Source organism: Ochotona princeps, chromosome 3 (assembly GCF_030435755.1).
Source record: "Ochotona princeps isolate mOchPri1 chromosome 3, mOchPri1.hap1, whole genome shotgun sequence".
NCBI lineage: Eukaryota > Metazoa > Chordata > Mammalia > Lagomorpha > Ochotonidae > Ochotona > Ochotona princeps.
The window spans coordinates 6708188-6733235 of record NC_080834.1 but is presented as its reverse complement, the minus strand read 5'-3'; the positions used below and the strand labels follow the sequence as shown (position 1 = coordinate 6733235).

Sequence of the window (25048 nt, the reverse complement as noted above, 5' to 3'; positions counted from 1 at the left end):
CGTGTGCTGAGGAGTCTCCAGCTAAGTCTATAACCCAAATCTATAACCAAATCTATGCTGAAATCTATAACCAAAGATAATGTTCTGGTTCACATTCCATTCAGTCTTTTTCTCTTACAGAGTCTCAATAACATCCCCTTTACAATAAAGTACAAAACCAGAAACCAGAGAACAATACATAACGTGGTTTAGTTATGGGGATAATGTGATTTTAAAATCGTTCTCCCATTTGTTGTTGTATAAAGAATTGTAAGACCATTTGAACATTTTCTGTCAATATATCCATGAGAAAGCAGCCCAACTTTGCCAGTTATCAAATTTACAGTGTGTAGTGCTTGACATTTTAAAAAAATTTCTCTTGTGCCATTTTACGCCAGTAGAAAATGATCAGCTTTATGTTCTAGGACACACACTGGCACAGAACCAATCACCTGTAGAGTTCTGAATGGAATCTTTATTGTTGTGGCTGCTTGGATCTGCCGACCTTAGAGGCCTTCCAACAGCAACTGGGAGATGTGGTATTTGGGCCAGAAGCAAGCTTCTTCAAACTGACATCCAAGGTAGCTGTTCCACATGTGCTTTGCAGAGACCAATGTACTCTACCTTGCTCGTACCACTGGCTTCTCCCCTTTGTTTATTTTTATGGCCCCTTCTCAACCCATCAAATTGACATTTTTTTCTAACTTATGTAAAGAAATTGGAATATTCGGGTTAAAATATCCAAAGCTTTGTTTCTATTTCTTTGTTCTGATCCGCTATGAGAAGATTTTGCTGTCTTTTCTTAGACGATGACTTGATTCTAAGTCATACAGGATGTGGAATGTTTCATCCAGGTTTCAGTTTGTAAAGTATGATAAAAAAATCCTTATGCTTTTATCCAGAAACTGGAGAAAATAATATTTGTAGAATAAGAAAATCTATTTTCATCTTCTTTTCAACTTATAATTGCATGAAATATAAAATTTGTGTGAATCTATGCTGCTCCTTCCCATCCTGATACATTTTTCTTCCCCCCGTGGCCCCTCCTATCACATGACTCACTACAAATGCTGCTCCTTTTCCTCTTTTGGGGGAGTGGGTTTTCTTTATAACTCTTCCATTATTAAATCTAGGAGACAAAGCAGCATTTTAGCCTTATGTATAGATACTTGGTTCCTCATACTAAACCAGCTTCAAATTTCATATTGTCACAAGTTTACCTGTTCTTCATTTTTCTTTACATCACCTTTACCTTACAGCTCAGATCTTTGGAATGCAAAACATTTTAAATTGCACTCTTCTTTAAATATACATATATATATATGTATATCTCATTATATATAGTTTCCTTTAAAAATGTTTTATTAATATGAAGAAAACAAAATTTATGCATTCTGTATGTGCAGTCCTAAGAAGACAACTACACGTCCCCTAACTACACCCAAGCCCTCTTCATCCTTGTCCTCTTTATCAGTGTTTGCTAAGACATAATTTTAATCCACTATATAGCTTCAGGCTTAATTTGTGACAGACCAAACTTTGAACAAGTAAAAAGTAGAAAGACCCTAATTCCATAAGACTATAAGCAGCTGTGAAAGATAATCATATCCCAAAGTCAGCAATTAATTGCTATGCTTTTTTTTGCTATTATCTTAACTGACACATAGCAAAGCATATAGTATTTGTGCTTTTGAGACAGTCCTCCTTTTTTTTTTTTTAACCAAGCAAAATGGCTTCTAGCAGCATTCATTTTGTTACAAAAGACAGGATTCCAGTCTTTTTTATGGTTGAGTAGTATTCCATTGTGGGTATGTACATTTTCTTACCCAAGCTATCTGGCTGAGTCCATATCTTTGATACTCTGAATTATCTCCTTAAACTACACTTGATTTTTTTTCTGATCTTCAGTGAGCATAAAACGTCCCCATGTTCACCATGACACTTTTTCCCCCAAGACTGCTGAAATGAGAAGAAGAGAGGAGAAATTTATCCAATCATTTAAAATGATTCTGAAACATTAAAATTTAATCTCTGTATTAGATGAATGCCATACAGAAATGTGTTTAACTATTAACACTTAAGCTAATTATGGTAGAGAAATCTAGAGTTTCATGTATTCCCAAGATTTATTTTTTGGTTTTAGTTGAGAAACAGATTTGATATATAAAGTCACAAATATTTCCATGGGAAAGAAAATAAAAATTTGAGTATGGTTGATATTTATTCCACAAAATAAAGAAAAAAAAACCCAAGCCTGAAGATGAAATTGATTCTTGTTTCTATAGCATTATGTTTGAAAGACAACAGCAGTAAACCTGTGCAACCTGATGCCCTAGAACTTTTATGGTATCTGTGTTATGGCTTTGCATGATTTGCATCCCACAACACAACGGATGTGTACACCAAACAATACTGGCTATTGCCCTCCGGGATTAGAACATTTGGACAAGGTAAGAAAATTCATGCTTACTTGGTCCATGATAATATGAACTCATATGTTTCAGAATTTTTAATTTTCTTTAAAACATTTTGCTTTTGATCAAAATATTGTAACTTTGACATTGTTTAACATCTTCAGTTTTGACTGAGGCAGTAAGTATTTTAAATACACAATATGGGTATTCACAAGTTTATTTCCTAGGAAGTCCATTTTAAAAAGAAACATTGACTTATTGAAAGAGGTAATTCAATTTTAAGAATGTACTTTAACATTTGCTTTAGTAATTTTCATGTTGTCTGAAATGGGACCACAAAAAATGAAAATTAGTCAGAAAATGTCTTCTGTTCTGAACCAGACGTTGTAAGAATAAACTGTCAATTTGTTTATGCTATCTGTTACGACTAAATTTCTTGTAGTACTGTCTCAGAATCATTAACTTTGACAATTCAAATTTATGTGAATATTAGCCACATCCTATTTTGTAGCATTTGAAAATTAAACATGAGTGCCGCTTCTTGAAACTATGTTTGACATTTAAAACTGAGCTACAATTTGGTCTCAAATAATGACATAAATCAGATGTTTAGAATTTGATAAAAGCTATACTAACAACTTTATTTGAATTTATGCTGCAGTTATTTCTCCTTGAATCTCAAAAAGCTAATGATGGTATTTACAATTTATATAAATCTAAATGTTAAGTTAATTACCAAAGTGATGAATCAATTTACAGATTAATAATTATATATTTTAATTTCTATGATAAAATACTAAAATGTAATGTTAGATTAGTATAGCATATTATATATTAGAGGATAGAAAGCAGAGATGTAGCTAATGGGTTATTTATTTTAGACACTTCAAATGTATTTGTTCATGTTGATATGCTCTTTAAATTTACTTTGACTACTTCATATCAACCATTTTTATTTTCTATTCTAATAGGTGAATCAGTTAGTAGTGTGCCAACGTTTTGATATGGAAGGTATGTACCAAAATACTGATATATCAGTTGCTGAGAATATTACTTGTTTGGTTTAGTTGAGTCTTTTGTCTGAAGAAAACCAGACCATGCAAGCCTAAAGAGCATGTCCACAGGGTCCTCAGACAATGTGACAACCAATGCATCAGTTTTCTTCTTGTGCGAAAGCAAAAAGACCCGGCCTCCGTGGTCATGCTAACAGAATCTGTTCTATCCTATCAGCTTTGCTAAACACAGATTTCACTCCTGAAGTGGTTTTGCATCCTGAATTCCTCAAATACAGGCATTTCAGCTTCCAGATTCCTCAGGAATTCTGCCAGTAGAAAAGTTTCTCAGCAATTCTTCTCTCCAAGCTGGGAAATCAAGCTGTCTTTTAGAGTTCCATCACCTATGCTAACAGAGTACAAGTGCTTCTCTCATGGCTGTGAAGCTGGAATGCATGTACATAAAAGATGGCTTTCATTTTGAAATCATGTTACTATAATTGATGAGCTTCCTTGTGTATACTAGTGGTTCCATTATTATAATAGGCCATTTATAGTTTCATTTAACTCACAAAAGCTTTTATACCTAGTAATATTATGGAAGAACATGTTCTGTGTGTTTCTCGCTTCATTTCACAAAAAAATGTATATTTTCTGGAAGAGTCCTCATTCCTTACATGTCTTGTTCATTGCAGGTACCCAATGACTCAAAGATTTTGATTGGGGCTTACTGTGTAGGGCTTTCCCTTAAGTGTGAGGTGCTAATATGCTTAAATAAACTATTAATAAGTTATGAAAGTCATGGGAAAGGTAAAAGCTAGCTGTGAGAATTCAAAGGAGAAAGACAACAGCAGTTACTCATAACTTAAGAAGTCATGGGTGTAGAGGGAAAATAATCTAAACACTTACACAGAAGAAACTAATTTTCCAAACCGGTGATTCTCAAAGTGTGGTCCCTAGAAGGGGAACAAACTCATCACCTGAGAATATGGGAGAGATTGAAATTCCCAGCCTCCATCACAGAATCCCCAAATAAGTAAAGCCCAAAGTGTGTTGCTATCATCCACACTAAGCTCTTTGTAATTAACAATGTTTCCACTACGTTGGTAAGAATTAATAGAAGATATCCGGGTGTGTGTTTAAATTATGAAGAGATTTTGTGCATGCTTATAATATTTCTATGAGATATAAATGAAATTGTAGGTGAAGGGGAATATGGGATATGGGTAGAAAGAAAAGTCACTTTTCCTTTTATATTCTTCTGGAATTTAAAATTTTGTGCTAAGCATGTGCGATTATTACTCATAAAAATAAATGAATTCTAAAAGGATTTTCAAAAATAATTTCGTAAGTTCTGAATCATGATTTAGATTTCAATATCTAATAAAAATATGTACCTTTAAAATGTACTGGCACAAAATAAAAGTTGCATTCATATGGCCATTAAATCATCAGTGAGGAAAATCCATGCTTGTCTATCACAAAGAAAAGCTATAAATTGAATCTTGTGTTATTGGAATGACATTTACCCATTAAAAACATGTGAAAAGATTCCAAAAGCACTCTACTGGGCCACCCAAGCACAGCTATTTCTTCCACAGGCTAGCTCAGGCTCCCATTTTAATGAGATTTCAAAAATATCACTTTAATCATTGTTCATTTTGTATCTTTTCCTTTTTAATTTTTAGCCTTCTTATCCTAACACTGCAGAATGTGAACAGCCACACAGTAATTTTCAAGCTCAGGAAACAGAGCATTACTTTTTATTGGACACATACTTTTCTTCCACTGTGTTCTTTCCATTCTGAATGGTGCAGTAGTGAGTACCTGGTGCCTAATTTTTTTTAAAGATTTACTCATTTTTATTGGAAAGCCGGATATACAGAGAGGAGGAGAGACAGAGAGGAAGATCTTTCATCCGATGTTTCACTCCCCAAGTGAGCCGCAACGGGCCCGTGCTGCGCCGATCCGAAGCCCGGAACCTGGAACCTCTTCCGGGTCTCCCACGCGGGTGCAGTGTCCCAAGGCATTGGGCCGTCCTCGACTGCTTTCCCAGGCCACAAGCAGGGAGCTGGATGGGAAGTGGAGCTGCTGGGATTAGAACCGGCGCCCATATGGGATTCAGGGGCGTTCAAGGCGAGGACTTTAGCCGCTAGGCCACGCCTCCGGGCCCCTAATTTTCTTTTTAATTTTAGAATTTGTTTGTATAATCACTGAATAAAATTATTAGAAAAAAACATAACATTTCTTTTGCATGCAAAAGAGTTAGATTTAATTATTACCTTTTATTTTTTCGATTAAATTCTAATTACATCTTCTTTATTTCCTATTGGAAGAAAAAGATGAGGAACAGTGACATTTAATAATAGTCATCTTGGTTATCTTCTCTGAAATTCAAAATAACACAAAAGAGATTTCTGCAAAATTTTAGGAATAAAAACAATAAGAGAGTAACACCTAGTTCATCTCCTGCCTTGCTCTATATGAGAACATGGAGATACATGAAGGCAAGTAACTTAGAGCAGTTTATTATCCAACCTACATTCCATATTTAACAGTCAGTTGGTGTGTAATGTATAAGATTTGCATTAGTAAGGCTAACAAATTATTACATTGTTTTATTCTTCAGTACTCAGTCACTTGGAAATTAATAAAACATATGAAGTCATGAATAATCAAGGACACAGGCTCTATTTTGCAGAAGAGAAAACCAATTGGTTCATCCAGAATTTTTGTGGAGCAACAAGACCTTTTACTATGACAATTTATGATAATTTAGGCCAAGATGTTATTACTATCCATAAGGCTCTGAGATGTAGCTGTTGCTTGAGTCGCTGCTGCTTACAAAAGGTCAGTAAACATTATTAATTGTACATGATCTCAAATATATTTAAGTTCCTCAAGAAAGCCCTGATACTAGGCAGTAGGAAGAATTCCATGGCCCAACACACTAGCCTAGCAGCTAACGTGCTCGCTTTGCTTGTGACAGGATCCTTCATGGGTGTTGGTTCCTGTTCCGACTGCTCTACATCGCATCCATCTCCCTGCTTGTGGTCTGTGAAAACAGTTGAGAATGACCAAAATATTTGGGACCTTGAACCCACGTGGGAGCCCCCGATGCTCCTGGCTTTGGATCAGCTCAGCTCAGGTCATTGTGGCTACTTGTGGAGTGAACCAAGTGGGTGGAAGATCTTTCTCTCTGTGTCTCATCTCTGAATAACTGTCTTTCCAATAAAATAAGTAAATTAATTAAAAAATAAAAATTTCAGAGGCTCAGCTTGGCTACCAAGGCTTGTCTAGAATGAAAACGCTTGAGCGCCCTAAATGTTCACCCCATGTAGCCTGAGATTCGTATATCACACATGTGCTTTTTTTCAAGAATCATATTTATAAGATATTTTCTATTCAATATTTTATTTTGACCTGTGCTTGTTGATGATCTGTATAAATGACAGTTTACAATGTCTCAATTGCATAGTTTCTGGAAGGCTTCTTTAGTACAGTTTGTATTCTTTCTTTTTTTTTAAGATTTATTTTATTTTTATTACAAAGTCAGATATACTGAGAGGAGGAGAGACAGAGAGGAAGTGGAGCCACAGGGATTAGAATCAGCGGCCATATGGGGTCAAGGCGAGGACCTTAGCCACTAGGCCACGCTGCCGAGCCCCATTCTTTTTTTTTTTTTTTTAAGATTTATTATTATTGAAAAGCTGTATATACAGAGATGAGGAGAGACAGAGAGAAAGATCTTCCATGCAATGATTCACTCCCCAAGTGAGCCGCAACGGCCGGTGCGCGCTGATCCGAAGCCGGGAACCAGGAACCTCCTCCAGGTCTCCCACGCGGGTGCAGGGTCCCAAAGCTTTGGGCCGTCCTCAACTGCTTTCCCAGGCCACAAGCAGGGAGCTGGATGGGAAGTGGAGCTGCCGGGATTAGAACCAGCGCCCATATGGGATTCAGGGGCGTCCAAGGCGAGGACTTTAGCCGTCAGGCCACGCCGCCGGGCCCCAGTTTGTATTGTTTCATACCATAGTAAGTCAAGTGTAGCCACGAGGAAGGACACAGGAGAGAAACAGAAACACATGTACTGATCTTATATGTCCTAGAGAATATAGCTGGGATGAGGCCACAGAGATCCATCCAAGAATGCACTCAGCCAAGCAGGTAGAGAAAACAAAAGAGATAAGAGCCATGGGCTGGGGCTTATTTCATTTTGGATATCTCTCTCTCTATCTATCTATCTATCTATCTATCTATCTATCTATCTATCTATCTAGTATTTATCTCCCTAGTATCTATCTATGTATCTGTTCATCTACCCAAACATCTAGTATTCATCCACTTAGCGGTTCACACATTCATGCATGCATACCTCCAATATTCATTCAGTCTCTCTCTCTCTCTTTCTCTCTCTCTCTCTCTCTCTCTCTCTCTCTCTCTCTCTCTCTCTCTCGTGTGTGTGTGTGCCAGTACTTGTGGAAGTGTATATATATATATATATATATATATATATATATATATATATACATACACGCATCAATGGGAAAATGGAAGAGACAGACTCGAAAGCCAGTGAATGGACAATCTCTTTCCTCTATGTCATTCTTCCTTGAAAACAACTACAACTTTAAAAAAAGAAAGAAGGTAACAAGATAGTTCAAGGGAACAAGGAATGTTATGTTCAGTGACACTTGTATACTTCTCTTTGTACTTAGATCCTTAATAATTCCCACTAATGACTGCTCATCTTCAGTGCTTAGGTGTTTCACATATTCAGTTGGAGATGTATTTTAAGATACTTCATGTTTCTAGATAAATTTATAATAATATAAATTTATTTTTCTATTTGGTATTTGTGCATAGAATTTAACATTGTATATTGGCCCTATATTCTTTGACATTGTCATGATCACATGAATTTTAGTAGCTTTTAAGCAGATTTCTTAAGGTTTTTATATAGTTACGTAATATGAAAAACAACATTTTCTGGTTTTGCTATCTGTGTGCTTTTTTGTGTGTAAGAATGTGTATATGCACAGATTTATTTGTGGCCTTTTGTGGCTGATTGGAAACTCACGTGCAGGTGTAATGTTGAATATAAGTAGGAAAGAAGGGGGGGGCGATATGTGACATTCCAAATCTGAGAGTTCTAGCCCTGACTACTCCATTTCCCGTCTAGCTTCATGTAGTGTACCGGGAAGGGAGCAGATGGTCTAAGGGCCTGTGCCTCCACCTGCTATGTGGGAGATAAAGAAGGAAGTCCTGGCTCATCCTCAGCCTGACTCAGAGCCTACTTTGGGGGAAATCTGTGGGATAAACCACGGATGGAAGAGCTTCCCGTATCCCTTGCTCTCACGCTCACTCTGTTCCCTCTGACTTTCAACCATCAAATAACTGCTTTTGACATAATTGATCAGATGCAAAAACAGTTGTGTTAATGATGAGTTCATAGAAAAAAGAAATTAAGAAATTCCGTTCAAACTAGCCACAAAATAAAATATTTAGGAATCAATTTAAACAAAATATGGACAAATCTACCATGAAGATTATCAAACACTGATGAAGAACTCATCAAGGATGCACAAAAATGGAAAAATATGCCTTATTTATGAGTCAGAAGTTTTGTTAAAATTGTTATAATGCCTAAAACAATTAAGGATTCAACTCAATCTCTATCGAAATACCAATTCTTTACAGAATTAGCAAAAGTTATTAGAAAATTCATATAGAATCACAAAAGGCCCAGAATAGCCAAAATGATACTGAACAAGAAAATCAAGCTATAAAGAGGAACGGGGCTAGAGGAGGGGGGGGGCAAATCCCTGAGCCTATGGAACTGTTTCATAAAAAAAAAAATCAAGCTATAAGCATCACAATATCTGACTTCAAAGCATACTTACAAAGGAATAATAATGAAAAGAGCATGGTGGGCTGGTGCAGGAGCTCAGCCAGCAAACCCTTTTCCTGTAAGCACCAGCATCTCATACGGAAATCAGTTCATGTGCCATCTACTCTAATTCCAATTCAACTCTCCGTTTATGGACTGGCAGAGCAGCGAAGGATGGCCCAATTCCATGGGCCAAGGAAGACAGATTTCATATTTGTTCTGATTTGTGGTAACTCATATATAGAAAGAAAAAGTATACAAGCGAAACGGACATTTTGAGACTTGATTATCATTTATAGCTCATGTATATTCATGAAGAATAGTGTTTTTTCTACTCACTACTCATTGAATTATTTATTTAATGGTGGATTAAATTCTGATTGTAAAGTAACTTCAAAATATGTCATCACAAAAATTACAAGATAAAAGAGAAGAGGGGATAGGACAGGACATATTATGTCCTTAAGACATGTTTGTATGAAACCAGTTTCCTCTATACAAACGAAAATAATCTCCACAGTATTTTGCACAGTGGCTTTATTTCTTAACATTCCCATCAACCATGGAGATTATTTTCGTTTGTATAGAGGAAACTGATTTTTGCAATGACTAGTATATTTCACTAATTGTATGGTCTTCAGTTACATTCATTTTGCTGTAAAGATGGGATTTCATTACATATATCGCATTTTGTATCCAGTCATTCATTGGTGGATATCTGGGTTTATTTAATATCTTAGCTACTGTTAATTGAATTGGTATAAATAAGAGGATACAGATAATTCCATATTCTGATTTCATTTTCTTTGAGTAAATTCTTAGGAGTAGGATGGCTAGGTCTTATTGTAAATCTATTTTCAGATTTTTGAGGAATTCCCATACTGTCTTCCATAGCAATCTTTCTTGTTTCCATTCCCAGCAGCAATGTAATTAAGGTACATTTTTTTCTTCATGTTTTCACCAGCTTTCATTGGTTTTTGATATTGGGGTGATAACCATTTTAACTGGTGTGAGGTAAAACCTCATTGTGGCTTTGATTTGTACTAAACTCAGCAGCCAGCATCAGGAATTGAACTCAGGTGCTACAGTCACACAGGGGTGTGATTGTTCTAAGCATTATGGTAATCACTGCATCAAATTCTTAAGTTTTGGTTTCTGTGCTATGACATCTTTCTCTTCTTTTTTTATGATGAACATATTTCATTCATAATTAGGGCAATTGCCTCATCTCCCAGTTCAAATGTTGTTATCATTGAATAACTTTTCTCTAAAGTTTGAGTCTCATTTTACTGTTCTTAGTAGTTTTCAAGGTCACTGTAGATGCCTGGAATAACCTATTGTAGAGACTAAGGGTTGTGTTGTGGAATTCTGACCTCTCTTGATTCATTTGTTAAAAAGACAATTTGGGTCAACTTAAGCTGCAAATTCTCCATAAATGCAGCAATCAAAATTTCTTTTTAGCAGTTTTATTTTTAAGTGTACTCAGTGTGCAGTTCAGGAATAAACAAGAACTTTTGAAAGAATATAACCATACATTGTGGTTGCCTTTCTCTGGCTGTCTCCTCGGGATTTTCTACTAGCAGTGGTTACCTCAACACAGGTTCTCTCATTTTCCCACAATAATATCAAGTTTCTACTGATGTTTTCACAAGGACTCATAACACCAACTGGCACCAGCTTTCAAATAAGAAGCCATATATAATGTGCAACTCAGCCATCATCAGTTTCTTTCTCTTTTCCTTACTTCAAGTGTATCTTCAGAATAATTTCTGAAAGTTAACTCCATTCTCATTCCATTATTTTGATAACCAAATTGCTAGCATAATTATTTTATATGGTTTTCACAATTTCCCCGAACATCCACTCCCTGTACTTTCACTATCTATACTGCTGCACATTGTTACAAATGTGGTCATTATTTAGGATTTTGTCCATGTAATTTTCATCCTTTAGTTCCAACAACTGACTATTTACCTTGCTTTTTTATTACCTCCCAACTAGATACATGTGCTAGTAGATGCTCAAAGCAAAGATACTTCCAGAACTTTTTCAGAGTAATAACAATTTGCTCATAACCTTTATGTTAAACATTAGCTGCATTGAATATAAATTGCTTGGATCATATTTTCTTTCCTTGAACTTATGTTAACCTGCGTTTTAGCATACAGTGTAGATAACTAAATGTTGCTAGTTTGATTTTGTTCCCCCAATAAATAATGTCACTACATATACATGCACCAGGTTACTTGGGATAATTCCAAGTAACCAAGCCTGTAGACCACACACAATAAGAATAGTCTATTTCTCTTTGTAATGTGACCCAAATTAAAAAAAGAACACATGATTTTCATCCTTATAATTGACTTGGTGGGTTTGAATAAACTTACAATTTTTAAAAATGTTTTCTAAAGATTTATTTATGTTTATTGGAAAGGCAGATCTACTGATCTACACAGGAAGATCTTCCATCTGGTGGGTCTCTCCCCAGATGGTCACAGTGGCTGGAGCTGAGCCTATCTGTAGCCATCCAATACAGAGCGAGGACTTCACCAGGCTTCTCATGTGGGTGCTGGGTCGCAAGGCTTTAGGCCATCCTCTACTACAGGGAGCTGGATAGGAAGTGGAGTAACTGGGACATGAACTGGCGCCCATATGGGGTGCTGGTGCTCACAGACGGAGGATTAGCCAGTTGAGACACCACAGTGGCTCCCTTTTAATTTTTAAGTTGGTTTTGTTTTGGAATATGAGTTGACTTGATAAAACTATTTTTTAAATTAAAAACCTATTACATTGACAATTTCAGTATTTATTCTAATCCAATGCTTTATTTTTCTTCTTCAAGGATTTTTATTTAAAATATACTGGATTTTCTTCTATATCCTATTTTATTATAATTCTTGCAGTGTTACTTTGCACTTGAGTTTCTTTTAGATACTGTGTTTTCAATTCTTAACTGATTTTTCTTATTTTCCTAGGGCTTTTGTTGTTGTTGTTGTTAATGTCTTCAAACTCACTTTGATTTTTTTCTTCATTTCATTCCTCATGACTTTATTTCTAAATTTTCTACTTTTGGTTCACACTGCTTATTCGTGCTATCAGTTGCTTTAAGATATTTAAATATCATGTTAGGTAGAATTTGCATTATTTGAAAGCAGGTAACTTTTCTTTGCTAGCATCATTAATTGAACATTATTCTGTTTTTAGTACAATATCACACTATATTAGCATCAATATTGACTCAACAACAATTCTTTTTCATTGCCCAAATTTGCATGTTTTTAAATATATTTTTGCAAGACTCCTTTTACTGGACATAGTTTTGGAATTTTTTTTCACTTTTTTTTATTATTTTTAATTCATTAATTACATTGTATTATGTGACACAGTTTCATAGGTACTTGGGTTCTCCCCACCCCTCCCCAAACCCTCCCACCATGGTGGATTCCTCCACCTTGTTGCATAACCACAGTTCAAGTTCAGTTGAGATTCCCCCATTGCAAGCATATACCAAACATAGAGTCCAGCATCTTATTGTCCAGTCAAGTTCAACGGCTTCTTAGGTATACCCTTTCTGGTCTGAAGACAGAGCCAGCAGAGTATCATCCCAGTCAATTGAAAGCTCCAACATACCATCAGCAAAAATTTACATCATTATGGAATTAATTGACATAGTAATGAGTAACCAATATGTTAAAAGTAAATGCGAGTTCCTAGCCACCTTCTGTGACCACCTCATTGACATTTCAATTTTAGTTTATACACAACATATAACATTCATAACATAACATGTTATACATAACATCATATCATCTTAAATTAAGGCAAACATGTGGTATTTAACCTTTTGGGATTGGCTCATTTCCCTTAGCATTATGGTTTCCAGTTTGGCCCATTTGGCCACAAAGAACTGCATTTTGTTTTTTTTTAATAGCTGAGTAGTATTCCATGGAGTAGATGAACCATAGCTTTCTTATCCAATCCTCTGTTGATGGGCATTTTGGCTGCTTCCATGTTTTTGCAATTACTGATTGTGCTGCTATGAACATAGGAGTGCATGTTGGTTTCTCATAAAACAAGTGTTCTGGATATATTCCTAGGAGTGCTATTGCTGGATCATACGGTATGTTGATTTTGAATTGTCTGAATATTCTCCATACTGATTAGTTTTGGAAATTTTTAAAAGCTCTCTTTGTTTTTATTTGAAAGGCAGATTTCACAGAGAAGAGAGGTCTTCCCTCCAGTGATTCACTCCCTGAATGGTCAGAGCTGAATCAATCCAAAGATTGACTCAGGAGCCAGGAGTTTCTTTTGGGCGTCCCAAATACGTGTGGGAGCACAAGGACTTGGACCATCCTTCCCTTTTTCCTAGGCTACAAGCAGGAAGATGGATCAGAAGTGGGGTAACCAGGACACGAACCTGTGCCCATATGGGACACAGGTGTGGCAGGCAGATGATTTTCATGATATGCCACCGTGCAGGGCACAGAACTTTTTGTTTTAACATGAAATGTTAGATACAGAGTTTTTATTCTTTGTGAAATTTACCTTTATGCACACTTCTTCCACCTTCACCTTTAAGTTTTGAACATCCGAAAGACAATTTCCATTGTGTTGTTTAGATTCTATTTCCAGCAATTTCTTGTCATTCTAAGATCTCATCACAAATAGGCAAGTCGGATAGATTATATAGAGAATTATTATGCCTCTTCACTTCAGCGCTGTTCAATCTTCTCAACATCATTTTGTATAACCAACAGATGAAAGTTGAAGTGTGCCATCATATTTCTACGTATGCTTCTTAAGCTAAGTCTTTGGGTTTTTACTCTAAGTAGAACATCTTTCTTACGTATGGGCATCTTTCACTTGATCCAGATCAGAACTTTTCCCCAATCAGTATGAAAATGGTCATTGATTTGTCATAAATAGCCTATGCCATTTTGAGATATGTTACTTCTACACTGACTTTGGGGAAAGTTTTTATCATTTAAAGGCTTTCAGTCTTACCAAATGATTTTCCTACAAATATTGAGATGCTCATATGGCTTTGGCTCTTCATTCGGTTGATATGATTTATGGCATTTATTGATGTTTGAAAGTTGAACTACCCTTGCATAAATCCTGGTGGGATAAATCCTTCTGGATAGTGGTGTGTGTGTGTGTGTGTGTGTCATCTTTTGTTGTAGAGTTTGATTCAGTTTGCTAATTCTTTGTTACGCATTATTGCATCTGTTTTCACCAAGATCACATGGTCTGTAGTTTTCTTTCTGAGAAATGTCTTTCATTTTGGGATTAGAATGGGCTTCTTCTGGTCTGGTCCCTTGATATTATGTATGAGTTGCTGCTGCAGACCAACCCCAAGAAGCCATGGGAAGCTTTCCTAGGTGAAACAAAGCAAGTAGGTATAGCTCCAGGGCCTGTGACCAGACTTGCCATGGTGGCAAGACTGACAGCAACCAGCTCCCTGCCCTGGAAGGTGCCCTTGTTGTTTCAGGGTTTCTAGTAGCTTCCCCTTGAAACAGGTGGAATTTAGCAGTGCACTGGTAAGCAGTTTGGGTCCTCCACTTTTTGGACAGAGGGATTTTCTTTGGATCAAAGCAGTTGCTCAGATCCCAGACAATTCCTCTGAACTTAATGTCAGTGAGGACTGTGGGACTTTTACTGTAGTTAGGGTTGCCTACCTGGAGCAGGTGAAGAGTAGCTATGGCCCCTTCCTGGCAAGAAAATGCCCCCCAGCAGAGAGGATGGAGGAGTGGTGGGTGCTGGCAGAAAACATTGTGTTTGTTACTCTCTCTGGCCTTGAGAGCCCTGTGCTCTCTGTAGAATCACCTCTGATTAAAATCTTTCCCCAGTTACTGTCATCAGTTCCAATATTGAGAGCATTCCTGTAGTGGAGATGGCACCCATGGCCAGGAAACCAGGGTGAGAGCTGGGTGGCGCTGTAGGCGGTAGAAATGCGTGGTAGCGACAGAAATGTGTGTATCGCTGTCCGCTGTGTTCTGCTTACAGTTCTCATCTCTCCTTTAGTGACGTTGATATGGGCAATAATTATATTTAATGCAGGTTCAATCCACTTTTTCAAATGCACAATATTTCAGAGATTTTAGTTGCTTTTCCATATTTCAAATAGTGGTAAGCAGCAGTATGCCTTTAGACAAGTGTTTTAACATGAAAGAACAGAGTTCTTCACTTACATGTCCATTTCCAGATATAAAACATGTCTTAAGGACAGTAAATCTGTTCCAATATACAAAACTTCAGATGAGATGTAGGATGGAATTAAACCAGCATTACAAATGCAACCTACCACGTTCGATCAATATTGCTCTTCCCAATCTTTTGTAGCTGAAAGTTGAGGCTCCACCTGGCAACAAAATTGGATATGTTTGTCAATCCTTCCACCCATTTTTGCCAAAGTTTAAAATAAAAAACGAGAATAAGGAAGATATTATGAAAATCAGAGGACCGTGTTTGATTTCCAGCTGTGTCAGGAATCTAAATTTTAATGTAAGTAATTCATAGCATTTTAAGAACCACTGTGTTAAAATTATGTATTTGTCTTATTTCATAATACATACAAGTAGTAAATGTTTTTAAGGGAAAATAAACAACAATATTCTGTTTGCCCTTTCAAAAAATCTAAATTACTCATTTACAATGTCTGTGTTCAATTAATTACTATAAATTCATATGACTCATAGAGTAGCTTATATTATCTTTTATGTCTATAGTTAACAAGTATAAGTTTGGTATTTAATATTTCAGAGAGTATCAAAAGAGAAAATTGAACATCACTGTAGTATAGCATGTTTATAGTTATTAAAAGCCACATATTGTGATACTACTCTTGTAAGATACATACTTTTTAAAAAGTGGATATGTTTACTAATTTAGTTTTCAAATTATGGCCAATATCTAAACCATAATTTGTGTCATAACTACTAATATGCAGGTACTGAGTAAAATTAATAAAATGGAACAACTTACTACATATAACTGAATCTAAAGATTCCCATACAACAGGCAACATTGTATTGGTCTGATGGCATATTTCAAGAAAATATCTTTCAAATTTTTATCAATTACATCATTGTGTGTTTTCAATATGTACAATGACCACTCAGAAATTTGCATACAACCTATTATGCTACTTAGTTTTAATCCGTTCTCTAGGATTATGTCAGATAGTTTCAGTAATATGAAGTGTGACTATCACCTATTTACACTGACAAAACATCCTTAAGCAAATTAGTTGCAATAACATGTTTAGTTTGAGAAATAATAAAACGAGCACAAAGAGGTCAGTTTTAGTTGAAAGCCAAAGTAACAGAGCGCCTGAGTTAGAAACTCTGAAAGCATCAACCACTGTAGCTCATTTTTTGCTGCCATCAAATCACAATGTTCTATCTCTGTGTATCACAGTTTGGTACAATAAATCCCACTTTATTCTAATACAGAAAATATCTGTCATTCTAAGTTTGAACCAAAATAATTTTTAGGTTGGCATTCTTGTGTAAACTTCAAAGTGAGGAACAAGAAAGGGAAGGCATGGTCTTCTCAGAAAGTCGTCTTGTGCAAGAATGTACACAATCCTTCAAATGCTTCTGCTGTGAGAGTGAGGACAGAGATAAAGTAGGTGAGAGTCAAAACAGGAGGTGATAGAACAAGGACTGGGGGAAGGCAGGTGCAAAGTCGAGGGAGCACCCAAACCATCAGCAATTGGCAGCAGTGATCGCTACACACAGCGTTTTTAAAAGCCAAAATTAGTGACAAAATTCCATTATGAACAAATATCACAAATTTAAGCTGAGGAAAATGATTTTGTGCGACTTGTCTCACAGCCCTACTCTAATCCTACTTTTAACTACATAAACCAGTGGGGGCAGGAGGTGGTGGTGGATATTTTTCCGAAAAGTATGCCCTTCTCATTTAGTGCTATTTGTATGTTTGTCTTAAAAGTTTACTTATCTTCTTGAAAGGCAGAGTTACAGGGAGGAAAGGGAAAGAGACAAATATCTTCCGTTCATGGGTTCATCCCCCAAATGGGTGACAGCAGCAAGAAGCTCCACTTGGGTGTCTCACATGGATGGTGGAGGCCCGAGTACTTGGGCAATCAGAATGCTTCTCTCAGATGCATTAACAGGCAGCCAGGTAGGAAGCAGAGCAGTCAGGACTCAATCAGGCACTTAGATGGGATGCTGCTGTGGGTTTTAAGATTTATTTATTTTTATTGCAAAGTCAGATATACATAGAGGAGGAGAGACAGAGAGGAAGATCTTCCATCTGATGATTCACTCCCCAAGTGACCGCAACAGCCGGTGCTGCGCCGAACCAAAGTCAGGAGCCAGGAATTTCCTCCAGTTCTCCCACGCAGGTGCACGATCCCAAAGGATTGGGCCATCCTTGACTGCTTTCCCAGGCCACAAGCAGGGAGCTGGATGGGAAGTGGAGCTGCTGGGATTAGGACTTTAGCTGCTAGGCCACGGCACCGGGCCCTCCACTGTGCTCTTACAGCAACACTTAATGTTTTGTCTCAGGGCACTCATTGAAAGCAATTGGAATGTATCTCAGGTTTCTTATATTTATGTAAGTATCTCTTACAGTGAAAGAATGAGTGGTACTTGTACGACAAATAATGCAATAGGCAGTTCAGATGGGCACAAGTGAGTAGGGGGTGAGAAAAAGTGGGAGGATGTAGACAGTATCACTTAGGAAAGAATTAACAAAGTATAGGAGTTAAAAATCCAGTAGCTTTTAGTTTGGAGTTAGATTGATTTTCCTAATGAAGTTCAACAAATTATATACATGAACTAGAGACTATATAGGAGAGTAATACACAAAGAAACACACAAATAGTTGTAGACAAATTGAAAATCCATTCGTAGGTAAAACTTGTACATATTTTCCCAGGCTACTATGTGTCTGTGTTGTATATTCTGTTAATTGTAGGCTACAGAGTCTCATGACAGCTCATCCTATTCATCTTCTAAAATTGATGTCAAAATGTTTTTTTTTTTTTAATTTTAGAGATTTTTTTTTTCTCCCAACATTATGTTTCCCCCTTTTAGCTATTGTCTCTGGATGAGGAAACAGCTATTGGAAATATTTCAAAACAGTGCCCTGCAGTTGTGAAGCGACTACTGAGTGATACTGGTAAATTTGGGATCCAGTTTCCATTTGATCTTGATGTTAAAATTAAGGCATTGGTACTTGCGGCAAGCTTTCTCATTGTAAGTCGATTTTCCTTTTTTTTAATTTTATATCTGTTATTTATTCAACAGGCAGAAACAGAGGCAGGCAGAGCTCCTACCAGCTGCTACGCTCTGCCAAAGTCCACAAGACCCAATTGATCACATAAAATCATCTGCTAACCTGTATAAGGTGTTTGTTTGTTTATTTATTTAAGAGGCACAGAGAAAGAGGTGGACCAACAGAGTTTTTTGGCAATGGCCATTCTTGCAAGCTGGAAACTCAATTGGAGTATCTGAGCATTGGTGGCCAGAACCTAAATTTTGTACCCCCAAAAGCTGTGTTCCTGGGCGCTCAACCATAGGAAGCCAGTAGGGAGTCATAGATGGAGTTCTGTTATGGGGTGCAGGCATCTTAACCTTAAATCCATTTTATTTTGTGAAAATTTAGCTGAAAATTATATTGTAGAAAATTGCCACTACATCTTTGCTAGTATTTCTTCTCAAATTATCCGGAATAATTCCACTTATTGACTTCATCTTCAGTCCTACAATCGTATTATGGACTTAGTGTCACCTTGCAGAGGAAACAGAGTATCCTGCCAATGTGATCATTGAAGCTTCGGTCCTTTGCCTTGATTTTATCAGACTGCCACTAAAAACACCAGCAAAGTGATTTATTCTATGTGACTTATCTCTTAGAATGTAAGGGTTTTTTTAAAAAAAATAATTTTTAAAATCATATTTCATTGAAAAAAGTGTATTGTTAGTTTGAAAACTATGAAGATAGCATAGTTTGTTTTTATCTACTGCTGCTGTTGTAACAGAATACCAAGACTAGGTCATGGAAAAGTGACACAAATGCATTTCTCATAGTTCTGGAGACTGGAAAACCCAAGACAACCAAAGGAGCAGGTCTTTGGCATCTAGTAAAGACAGGTTCTCTGCTTCCAGGATGGTGTGATGAACACAGCGTTCCTCACAACGGATGGATAGGATGCCTTCACTTGGCCAAGGGACAGAAAGGCAAAACAGCCCCTTTAGAAAAACTCATCCATCCATTCATGGGGTGGGGAGCCCTTAAACCATCACCTCAATGGCTCCACCCTTACCGTTATGGAATTCAGTGTAAATTTGACTTTTAGAGGATATAAATATTCAAATTGGAACATACAGGTAGACATTTTAAATAGAACGTTATTCTTCATTACGGTTGTGTCCAAGAACGAAATGAACATAATAAGCTGTCTTCACAATCCAAGCAGTTCTAAATGACAATAAGTGGCCAAGTAAGTATGTAATGTTAGGCCACACATGGCCATGAAGGTAATATGTGGGAAAGATTAAATAGAAAAGGTTAAATACAAAATAAGACACAGCTGAGAAAGAACTGGCGAACTAGAAGCCCATTTGAGGAAATTCATTCTCAGCACTGAGCGACATGGAAATAAGAAAGCTAAGTGCTTTCAATAAAGAAGATGGACAAATTAGATAATACGTAGAAATGTAAACTTAGTTATTCATGGAGGACAACATATCCCAAGTGTGTAGTTAGATCTCAGCAACTGTGTCAGAACAAAGCAACAGAAAACTAAGCTACCAGAAAGAAAAGAGTTTGTCCACAACCAGAGTGAGAGCTCCCAGCAGAAAGCAGAAATAGTACAGAATATAGTCAATCTATTTAAAAATAATTAATTCCCCAATTCTATTTTCTGTAAGATTATCTTGAAACAAACACACATTTTATTAAAAGTGTCACGCTCCACAGGTCATTTCTATGGGTGATACATCAGAAAAAGGAACATGATCTTGAAATGATCTGAAATTCAATATGTCTGAGAGCAAATAAAATGCTAAATATATCTACAGTTGTAAATATATTCCAAAATTAAAATAGTAGCAAGGAACTGATTTGGTGACGTTAAAGGGAAGCAAAGAACCTAATAGTAACGTGTGTATAAACTGTGAGGAGGAGATTAGAATACCGCCCTGAAATTGGATGTAAGTGAAATTCACCTGTAAAAATTCCATGGATAACAATTTTTTTTCCATGGATAACAATTTAAACACCAAAAAAGATCACATAGGTCTTGCACTGGAATATAGGGAAAATGTTAAAAAATAAGCAAGCAACCCAACTAACCAATGACAGAAAAACCAGGGGAAAAAAGTGGGATGGACAAAGATTAAACTTTCAGTGCTTTAAGTACATAACCTATTAGGTATAACAAGATGTCAATTCAATGCATTCTGTGTTAGCTTTGCAAATAGCCACAAGAAATGTAAGCACTAAAACTAACCGATTAACACAGAAAAAATGATTAAAATGGAAATTGAAATGTTAATAAGTTATTTATCCGGAACAAATAATGACCCCCCCTCCATGGAATGAAACAAACCCATGTAAAATATAATAGGAAAATATCAACCCATAGGAAAGCTAGAAAAGCTGAAAAAGTGCCACATACATAAAACCCGATTTAAAAATAAACTATACGCACAGAGCAAAATTAGCTGCTTGACGTTAATGGTTCTATTCCAATAAGCATTGTACAAAATTTTGGCTTTGAGTGCCTGTCTTAACAACCTCAAAATACAGAAACGAATGTTAAAAAATCAGAGAGACAAATCCCGTAGCAGGACATTAACCTATGTGTCTTAGTTTTTAATAAGTAGGAGGCAGAACATTAGTAAACTTATCTTAATTGTATTATTTTAGTTTTACTTATTTGACAGGCAGAGAGATGGAAAGCAAGGGCACGGTGATCTTCCAGTCAAGTGCTCACTGCCCCGATGCCCGCAGCAGCCAGGGCCAGGCTGCAGCTCCCTGTGGGGACCCCGGCTCTGTCCCCCACACCAGTGGCAGACTCGCGTGCTCGAGCCATCACTGCTGTTTCCCAGGGCACACATGAGTGGAAAGCTGGAATCAGAACTGGACATGAGGTTTGAAGTGAGGCACTTCAGTACAGAATTTGAGTAATCCCAACCAGTGCATTACCTTCTGTACCAAACACTGTACGCAGGTAATTAAATTTGAAAAAAAAAAAAAAAGAGTTGATTTAAAGGGTAGATGTAGAAGTTTGTACAATAAAATTAGGCAGCATACATGGTTCTGGAATAAACATTAGTCATTAAAATTGATCTCACAGTGAGCAAGTCTTAACAAATGTCACAAAACCAGTAAAATTCCGACTTGAGCATCTGATCAAGTAAAGTACACATTAATAGAAATAAACATTTACAAGTTTACATGTGAACATGTGTAAAGAGCTCAAGTATGAAAAAGTGAAAACTTTAGTAAGCAGCATCTGTATCTAGCCTTGTGGTAAAAAAGGTTTCTCCAAGTGGGGCAGCAAAGAAATCACAAAGTGAGGTTAACTGGTAAATTCAAATACTTTTTTTTTTTTTTTTTTTTTTTTTTTAGTTTTTGTTGGACAGGCACATATGCACAAAGGAGGAGAGACAGAGAGCAAGATCTTTCATTCGATGATTTACTCTCCAAGTGGCCGCAGTGGCCGGAGCTGAGCCGATCTGAAGCCAGCAGCCAAGAGCCTCTTCTGGGTCCCCCACACAGGGTTCAGGGTCCCAAATGTTTGGACCATCCTTGACTGCTTTCCCAGGACACAGGCAGGAAGCTGGATGGGAAATGGGGCTGCCTGGATTAGAACCGGCGCCCATATGGGATCCCGGCATATGTAATGCAAGGACATTAGGTGCTAGGCTACCGGGCTAGACCCCAAATACTGTAACTTCTGCACCTCCAAACAAATCAAAATGTTAGAATTTAAAAAGCAAGTAATACATTTTCAAAGCATTTGCTATGGATATGTTCAGGGGATCATTTTTTTTTTATGCTGGTGAAATTCGATATAAATAAGAGAAAAAATACTAAATTCCCAATGACACTGTGTAGATTATCTAAAATGTAATCTGAAAATCATGAAAGGGAGAATATATATATATATATATATATATATACATACACGTACATTCTACATTTTTCACTGTATTTTATATATACAGAAATACTACCAATTTGTACAATTGCAGGACTTTGGATTAGCATATTTTTGGACTGAGTCCCTTGCTCCTCACTCTAACTTCCTGTCAATGTAAACCCCAGGAGACAGCGGCCGACGTTGGCTCCTGCCTTCAGCATAGCATAGCGCAGACTATGTTGGTACTTCGAGAATGAACCCGGAGGTGGGCATACTCCTTCTCTCCTCCCTTCTCTCTTTCTCCCTTTCACCCCCTGTCTTTATCTCTCTGTCTCTCTTCCTTCCTCTCTCTCTCTCCCTCTCAAGTAAATAATCAGTGAAGTTTTCAACTTTAAAGTTCACATTCTTTAAGATACAGAAAATTTTATGAATCATCTGTAAGGAGAAATGTACCATGTAATGAACTTCATTGAAATACATAGCAAAACAGCCAAAAATTTTAAGAAGTTTGTCAAGCATATCATAGAAACAAATGAACTAATGGCTTAAACTAAATGTTTTCAGAAGATTTCATGACATAAACACTCATGGTATCTTACACAGCAAAAAGGTGGCATGTAAGCGTGTTATACTACCAACTTATACGACTACAGAACTTTGAATGAAAATATGAAGAGTAGATCTAGGATGGATTGAGACTGTAACATTCTCTCTTTTAATCAAATTCTCCACAATGAGTATATATGAAAGACATGTACATACAAGTGCAAATAAATGTATATATATATTTACATATACACATGTACAAATGAAATGAGATCCAATAAGTTGCTGCTCAATATGGGCCTTTAAAATAAAATTCATTATCAAACAATTGTTACTTTTATTCCTCTAAAAATCAGTTCCTCATGCAGTTTTTCTTTAGAATTCTAATTTTAATAAGTTTTATCATTATATTACGGTAACACAGTATTTATGTTTAATGCCTATAGTATTTCAACTATTAACCTGATCTAATTATATTAACTTTTCAATTTCATTCTAGAACTACATGTATTATGAACTCTGGCCCTAACAATCAGCCTGAAAGACCATGACAAAAGTGTTTACGTTAAGTCATTAAGTGCTGACATGCCTCAGCCACGGTCATCACACAACTGTCACTGAAACATCTAAATAAAGATGGTGGCCACTGAGATGATCCATGTAAATTTTTCTCTGTGTAATAAATTAACCCAAATTCAGAAAGTTAAAATTTAAATGTGTGTGACATCTCCAAGAAGTTAAGAGAAACTGCATATTTTAGAAATGCATGGATGGATTTAAGCTATTTTACACCATAATAAACTAATTTGTGACTCATTTTTCCGCTAACACTTCGAAATACCCCAGTATTTAGCTCATGAGTCGACTGTCCATGCTGATCCTTCATGCATGTGCAGTTAATTAACGGGCTTTTGGGGGTCCCATTCCAGATGGCTTCAATCCAGTATCTGGCTGTTGACAGGAACAACAGGGACAATAGGTCACGTCGCCATTTTGCATGGTGAATATTTACAAAACCAGACAAAAGGCAAGTTCAAATGTTCATGTTTATCCCAAGCTTTATCCCTAGTAAACTTACAAAGGTCCCATTTGGTCAAACCAAATTGCATATCTAAGATCAGATCCAGGACATATGCAGATAGATTAAACTTTTTAAATGCATTGCTAAAAATTATGGGATGTTCGTGCCCCCATATATCACTGCCCATCTTCCAGTCACAGTTATTTACATTATACCCATATGCAAAATGTCTTCAGTGCTATACAGATTCCTAAATTTTCTTTCAGTTGTGGTGTAAGACTCAAGTCCAGTAACATGTGCGATGCATGTTTTGTGGATGCAAGTGCCGACATTTGAATGCAATTGCTTTTGAGATGCAGAAATCTGAAAGCTAAAAATACCTCACCCAACATTCATTAGTGACACAAGATCAAAATAGTTACAACAAACAAATGGAATCTCTGTGGCAACTGCTGGTCAGTAGTGATTATGGAACTGAGACGAGCACATGGTTTTTATTTCCTCTTACCCAAGGATGGAGAGTATGACCTGTTGCTCAACTTTGGGATTTTTGGTTCTGCCTCTCAGAACTTGTTTCCTTTTCTGGATGAAATTGACACATTTGTCATCCAAATGGGCTTTGGAGCCACCTTCTTACTCAGGAAAATTGGAAGAACTAGTCTCTTCATTTTAATTTGTTTTAGTCTGTTTTATTCTGAGCTTGGATAATTTTAGCAGCTCTATGTATGGCCATGTTTTAAATTTAGTGCACAATACTGGCTTGAAAAAAAAACTTACATTCACTATTTTCAAGATTGTTTTGTCTCTTTCTGGCCTTGTTATAGCTTACCTTCTTTCATGCTTATCAAATTGCAGAACAGCTGGAAAATTCATCCTTAAGGACAAGTGTCTCTTCACTTTAAATTTTGTTATTTGAGAGAGAGAGAGAGAGAGAGAGAGAGAGAGAGAGAGAATCTTAGAGACAGAGACACTCCTATCAGTTTACTACCCAAATGTTTCCAACAACCAGAACAGAATCCTGGCCAAAGCTTGGAGCTGGAAACACAATACACATCTCCCACCTGGAGAGCAAGAAATCAATTTCTT

The 25048-nt window shown here is 36.7% G+C and overlaps 1 protein-coding gene across 1 annotated transcript; it reads left to right on the top strand.

Annotated features, from left to right (window-relative positions):
- The first annotated feature begins 502 nt into the window (after positions 1-502).
- Positions 503-23591, top strand: LOC105942475 (phospholipid scramblase 1-like). Its single transcript, XM_058661156.1, has 7 exons — positions 503-560; positions 2265-2429; positions 3365-3404; positions 6015-6235; positions 15615-15776; positions 18338-18499; positions 23441-23591. The coding sequence occupies exons 2-7, from the start codon at positions 2337-2339 to the stop codon at positions 23468-23470; spliced, it is 708 nt and encodes a 235-aa protein (XP_058517139.1). The 5' UTR covers positions 503-560; positions 2265-2336; the 3' UTR covers positions 23471-23591.
- Positions 23592-25048: the final 1457 nt, after the last annotated feature.